Source organism: Nicotiana sylvestris, chromosome 1 (assembly GCF_000393655.2).
Source record: "Nicotiana sylvestris chromosome 1, ASM39365v2, whole genome shotgun sequence".
NCBI classification, from domain to species: domain Eukaryota; kingdom Viridiplantae; phylum Streptophyta; class Magnoliopsida; order Solanales; family Solanaceae; genus Nicotiana; species Nicotiana sylvestris.
Genome location: NC_091057.1, coordinates 164,556,573 through 164,563,334, shown reverse-complemented (window position 1 = coordinate 164,563,334; position 6,762 = coordinate 164,556,573). Strand labels below are relative to the sequence as shown.

At 36.5% G+C, this 6,762-nt stretch overlaps 1 protein-coding gene across 1 annotated transcript; it reads right to left on the bottom strand.

Moving 5' to 3' along the window:
- Nucleotides 1-1,009: 1,009 nt before the first annotated feature.
- LOC104231192 (COP9 signalosome complex subunit 1) lies at nt 1,010-6,454 on the bottom strand. The gene is made up of 6 exons (XM_009784144.2): nt 5,949-6,454; nt 3,499-3,819; nt 2,984-3,100; nt 2,796-2,881; nt 1,615-1,849; nt 1,010-1,509 (listed from the first exon to the last, which is right to left on the bottom strand). Exons 1-6 carry the CDS (start codon nt 6,333-6,335, stop codon nt 1,333-1,335), a joined length of 1,323 nt encoding a protein of 440 aa, XP_009782446.1. The 5' UTR covers nt 6,336-6,454; the 3' UTR covers nt 1,010-1,332.
- Nucleotides 6,455-6,762: the final 308 nt, after the last annotated feature.

The window sequence follows — 6,762 nt, the reverse complement described above, 5'->3', positions numbered from 1 at the left end:
AGTTAATTGAGAAAAACATATACCTTTGAATGACTGGCATTAAAGCTATGTAAAAGAGAACAATCACTTATCGTGAAGTCAACTGAAGTATCTAATATTGAGCTGCAATTATGGACGATGTGTATATAAACTGGAAATGAATTTTGAGAAATCTACTTTAGCTTTTGGCTTATTACAGTTACCCAACCTTCTCTGCTAATCATGTTTCTGTGCATAAATATTGGTGGTCCCTAGTATAGATATAATCCTATAAAATCCATATATTTGTTTTTAGATTCAATTCTTTTGAATGTGATCGCTAAATTTAGTCTATAATAAAGACCTGTTTCTAATATCATCTTTTTCCTGTGAAATAATAATTAAGGAATGTACAAAATTAATAATGAACAAGTAAAAGTGAACGGAGGAAATACTTGCTAACACTTCCATTGCAATCATATTAGGGATTGAAATTACACATTACTTGACAAATCAAGAGAGCGTGACGGGAAAATGAAAAAAATGACTCTTGAAATGGACCACTTGAACTTGGCTATTTTAAGTGGTGAGTGCTAGAACTTAAAATCAAACTAACATCCCAGCATAAACTTTAGTATTTAAACCGCATGGTTAGAAATTGCTCAACATATAAAATTAGTAAGATTCCATGAAAGTTTGAGAGTAAGTTTTTTAAGGATGAATTCGTTCAACTTCACGTCATACAAAATAAGTAGTAACTTTTTTTATAAAATGAGTGATCACCAAAGTTCACTTGGCGCTAGCCTTTAGATGCCAAGTCATAATTCAGAAAGATGCTACTTACATAATTTGATGAATAAAAAAAGCTGGGTCCAGAATCCAGATAAATTTGCCAGCACAGCCGCCACTACCTGGCTGATGAAAGAGATGAACTGTCGGTGGTTATTATTATCATCATTTGTGATTGGTCTTAGTTGCTTTAAGTCGGACTAGCCTAAAGGATCTCTCATCAAAGAAAAAGACCTGTATAACCATACAAAGGGAGGCAATATTGAAGCAAAACACACTCATCAAAGTGTCAGCAGGTTAAACTCATCAAAGTAGTAAATGGATTAGCATTCATTGATGATGACACATCACCAAGAAAGGTTGCAGGAAGTAGATCAGGCAAAAATATATACTTTTCCAGCATCTGGTAAATCTATAATATGAACAGCAATCCACTATTATCCTGAAAAACTTCTCGATCCCCAAAAGATATGGCTTTCTCCAAGACTCAATCCAACCTCTTTCGACAATGGTCAACTTCATGCAACAGACCTAACTTCATATTAAGGCAAACAAAACTGCTACCGTCGTCGTCCTTATTCGTTTTCAATGTTTTCTTGAGGCTCTAAGGATGTGCTCATGCTTGAGAAGGTTTGCTCTCAAAAGCATTGATCTGACATCCCGGTCGAATTCCCTGCCTGTCTGCAGCACCTTCTGGAAGGTTGCATTTCTCTGATCAGCATGCCGTGCATATAAAATTTTGTTGTGCGAGTCGATTCGAGCCTGCAGGATAGTAACAATCATGATCTATACACTGAATTGACAAAACAATAACAAGGCTTTCCACACAGAAGATGGGTACAAAAGTATATGTTGCTAGTCCATCACCTGTATTTGGTTGTCAGTGATCAAAGCTTCAAGTTCCTTCTCCAAACCTGCAACACTCGTCTTGAAAGCATTGGCCATCATATTCAAATCAACCGAGACAAATGGGTGGGTATACTGGATTAAAGCTTTGTTACGGATTTGATCATACAGCGTCTCGACATGGTCATGCAAATGGATGTCAAGCAACAGATTTGCTTTAAGATTTCCTAGATACTCCAGACAAGAAGCATAGTGACTGCATCATAGATAAAAATGAAGTATATTAGGGGAAAGGGGAGTCTGGAAAAATCAATTTCAGGACACAACTCCAGACATCGGCAGTTCATTCGATTTTAAATTCATACAATCATTTTAGTTTGAAACGAGATAACAGTTCGAAGGTAAGGAAAAGAGAAGCTTATCAAATTATTCACACGAAATGTTCAGACAGGCAGGATAAATCCTCCACATCTCTTCTAGGATATAATCCATTCTCCTGAGTGCTATCCTTCATTTTTTTCCATTAATCCAAGGGTAATAAATGGAAAAGCAAGTATAGCTGCCACATCCTTGGTATATACAACAACTACTACACCTCAAACACAAATTAATCATCAACATCCATTCCAACCATTTGGGCTTATTTCATTCCATTAGTTCATAATTTGTCATGTAGAGAAAATTTGGGATTCTCGAAACAAAAGATCATCTATCTTATACAAACCACCTCTAAACCATCTTGGGTGTATATCAATGAAATACATATTTACATGTCATAAAAAAAAAAGGTTGAATGGAGGTAATACACTTTTCTTTCTGTAGTTCAAACATTTCCAGTTTTGTTTATCCTAAGCAAAGAAATCCTATTGAAGGTGATCAAAAGAATAGGTACAACCGTCTCAGTGCTCATTTAAACTTTTATCCTTCCATCCACAGTAGAAACATGACCAGACAATAGTGGAAAAGGTCAAGTTGCTGATTTCATGCATAAAATATCAGGGGGTTGAACTTGAAAAAGGATAAACAGGACCATAGGGTAGCTCTAATTAAAAGTTCCATATGGAACTCATCAGCCAATACAAATAAATTGAAAGGCATTTTCTAACAAACATATCAGACAGATGGCAGACATGACTAATGATGTCTAACCCACTGACACCTTCCTGCAAAATAAATCTAAATCATAATACATTCCAAGTTACCTTGTGTAGAAATCATGAATGAGCTCCCTTATCTCAGGTACCAACTCCAAGAAATTCCTGAAGTTAATATTGTCAATAACTTTACTCTGCCAAACAAAATCATCTGAATCAGCAAGTTGCATCATAATTATACCATGCAGCTTCAACAATAAAATCACTTAAGAACGAAAAGAAAATTGTATTATTGCCTTCAGCTCTGCTCGGTCAAAACTTGCAAGTGCACAAAGTCCACCATAAGTAGCAACATCTTGGGGTGCAATAACTTCTGTGTAGTTGTTACCTAATTCCGGACCAACTTCCAGGAACTGCAACGACCCAGTGAAATGTCAAATAAGTAAATGAAACCAAAGGATGTATAAATCTTTCTGTGGTGCCAGTTCAATCTAGTAACAAGAACCGAATAACAAACACATGGTAATATGCTATGAACTGCAACTGAAAATAAAAAAAATAGAAGGCCACTGAGCATAAGTTCCTCAATTGACATTAACAATTTTAAGAAAATTCCTCAATTGACATTTACCAAATGAAAAACCTAGTTGAGGAAGCTCTATGCACATTGTCTCGATTGATGACGGTAAAGGCACTTACTGCCAATTCAAGACTGAGCTACAACTTGGAGTAGGCCTAAGTGAGAAAGACTTATCTTCTTTTTTTTTTTTTTTTTTTGATGAAGCCTAAGTGAGAAAAGACTATCACAAACCTTCCTAGCAGCAAGTTTATACTTCTTTGCCTCCAAGTTAGCCAACCCAGCAGCACAACGAAGTTTTGCAACTGTAAGACTTTCCAGAGCATCTTGGCTCTGCTCCGCCTTGCTAACATAGCTTGCAACGTGTGTGAACTGGCCCATCTCAATGCTGACCAGAATTGCATTCAAACACATATGAATTATGTGCTTTGCAGTCGTGCAATAATCACGTGTACGAACATAATTCTTAAATGCCTCTCCAAGCTGTCCATGTGCATAGTAGAAATCTCCAAAATCATTGTATCCCATCCTAATGCTCTCTTTGATCAGATTTGTCTACACAAAAGGAGAGAGAGAGGGAGGTTACATGAGTTCCACTTAAGCAACAAAATTCGATATATATAAAGTCAAACAAAGTGAAATAAAATAATTACAATGATACAGTTAAAAAAAGAAAATCTAATGGAAAGGTGCAATGGTGTGCCAAAATGAAGAGAAAAGTAGCAATGCATGGCCGTATGGAAGTAAAGCAAGCCCAATAAGAAGGAATTCTTATGTGTCAAGTTATCTCAGGAAATATGTCAATATGATAATAGTATGCCAGATCAATAATATGTCAACTTCTGAAACAGTTATGAGTTAAAGGGGATATAGTAGAAAGAGAAATGAATAGAATGCGAGACTGTTCCATAAGTTGCGACATCGAAGTAGAAGGCATTAAGACATCTCTTTTGTTGCACTAGTATTTTTGGTGAAAGCAGAAAATACCATCTTGTATTGATGGTTCAAACATGGTGGAAGATGATTGATGCATCAAGAAGAGTAACATGCAGACATGCATGTCTTGTACCCTTTTTTTTTATTACTTGGTGGTTATTGATGAAAATATAATTTGACTTATCTAAACAAAAAAAGCAATTGGCCTAATCTAATAAAATCTGAGACAAGCTCACTTTGCAGTAAAAGAGTGGTCTAATCTGTGTTTTCATAAAAATGGTGAAAGCAGAAAGAGAATTCTTCAAAAATTACTTTTGATTCTCCCAAATCCATCTCACTCAAGAACTTCCAACCATATTGATCAATCTGAAACCAACTTGGCTAGAACCTTTGACTATTCACTTTATTTTCCCTTCGAGGAATTTTTTTTTTGATGAAGTAAGGTATTTCATTATAGGCATCAAGAAGATGCAAAAGGTTACAATAGAAAACTTGGTTAACTCTTAGTACAAAAAACTATTCTAGATCAGGGAGTTAACCAAGAGCAAAAGGTAATGGTTACTAAACCATTGAGAGAGAGCTAATGAAATCTAAGAGGGGGATAATATCATTTACAGGGGAAAGGTTACTCCAGCTGAAAAGACTCATCAAACATTTAGACTTCAGGTGACAGTTGGAAGTTGAAATGCCATCAAAACATCTACGATTCCTCTTTGTCCATATACACCAAAAATTAACCCAACAGCGGCATCAGGTACAAAAGCTGGTCAGACATGAAGTTTCTAATAAGATGCAGGGCATAACACAATGAGGATACAAGTTTACAAACTTACAAAAACAAGTCTTTTGTATTGTCTATACACAAAATGCAATGCATATATATGTAATCTTATTCCAAGGAAAGATCTCCTTAACCCCTTCCTTATTTTTAACTTTTACTCCTCTTCTTCTGTCAATTTCCATATGTTCTGAGCACTTTCAGAATTTTCATCTGAAGTAGCAATATATCTTATTCCTATTAAAAGATAATCTCACTAAATATGTGATAGGCACAAAACAATGAGAAAAATTTGAGAACGGCCAAGCAGGCATCTAACCAGTATCTACTTAGAATTAAAAATGTTTCATAAGGATAGCACAGCCTTCTAAAGTTTTCATACTTCTCAAAGAATAATTACTAACCATCATGGTTTCTTCTTTTTTTCTTGGTAATGAATTGGACATGATTTCCTCATTTTTTTTGTTATAAGTCAATTTCATTAACACAAGTCAGAGTCAAAATTCTGTACATTACACATGGTTGCTTACAATGAACTATTACTAATATATTTAGAAAGCCTCCCCGAGTGGCCAATGTATCATGATGAAAAAAATTAGCTCAACAAGCTTACTCCTTCTATATCCTATCAATTGCCCATTACTAACGCTAAACCAAATGGATCTACCTCTAAGTATGCACTATAATTGAGCATAAAACTAAAAGAACAGAGACAACCCCATAAATTTACCTTGATTAAGAAAACAAATAAAATTCAAAACACACATTCGCCGCCACTTCTCTAGTTCCCTCCGACCTCCCTCCCGAAATTCAAACTATGTAACCGGTATATTTTCACTATCTTAAAATGACGAGAATAGCAATTTATATTACTTTTCAAGTTGTTTCCGAATATCCAAATTTAAATTGAAAAAGTTATTTGATCTAATCAGGTTTATAGAGAATAAAGACTTTGTTCAAAGAAAGATACCCTATAAGCGTTGAGTTCGTTCTCAAGCTTCTCCTTTCTCAGCTCAGCCCGACGATCCACAGCGTCGGACCAAGCAGGGTCCGGCCCATAATTAGGTCCTAAACGTCCATCAATCTTCTGTAAAACCTCACGGAACAATTGCGTGTTCTCCCCTTTTTTAATCTCATCATAGGCCATTCTCAATGCCTCCAATTGCATTGAAGCATTGCCACATCGATCAGCTATGAAGAGAAGCCTCATAATTTTTGTTCGGCCGCTGTATAAGGCGGCGTACAACTCAATATCCAGCTGCTCGCCGCTGATAATCGGCCGGTGACGCTGCGAGTTCTCATCGCCGTTGGCGTAGATCTCGTCAGCTATTTGCCCTAAATCCTCGTCGGGTTCCATCGGAGATTAATTTCTTGAACGTTCGATCGGAGCTAGGGTTTTTACTCTCTCTCTCTCTTCTTCTCACCACTTCGAGGAGCGACACTGAAGAAAAAAACTTTAACTGACGTGTGACGTGCACTAAATTTGTTTGAGGAATTATTGGGCCTTTAAGCCCATGTCGTGGCACACTTCGGGCTGTGTTCCTACCGTGGCCAAGTGACGCATCAAACATTTACAATGTATTTATTGTAAAACAAATGACTAGATAATATTGACTACGAACAAGAAGGAAAGAAAACAACTTATCAAAAATATTGTGTTGTGGCAAGCCACTATTTTGAAAACGATTTCGGCCCGATTAGGTGCAAATCGTTAAGGCCGGTCGCTCCCCAAGGTTCCACAGCACCTCCAAACACGTGCACTTGTGGCTGGAAGTTTAGAATTT

What these genes read in the sequence shown, in the direction of transcription:
- LOC104231192 (XM_009784144.2), bottom strand. Translation starts at nt 6,335, where the DNA reads ATGGAACCCGACGAGGATTTAGGGCAAATAGCTGACGAGATCTACGCC. An exon ending in ATAAACTTGCTGCTAGGAAG is followed by an intron (nt 3,101 to 3,498) that starts GTTTGTGATAGT and finishes GGGTCGTTGCAG; the next exon opens with TTCCTGGAAGTTGGTCCGGA. An exon ending in ATTCATGATTTCTACACAAG is followed by an intron (nt 1,850 to 2,795) that starts GTAACTTGGAAT and finishes TCTATGATGCAG; the next exon opens with TCACTATGCTTCTTGTCTGG.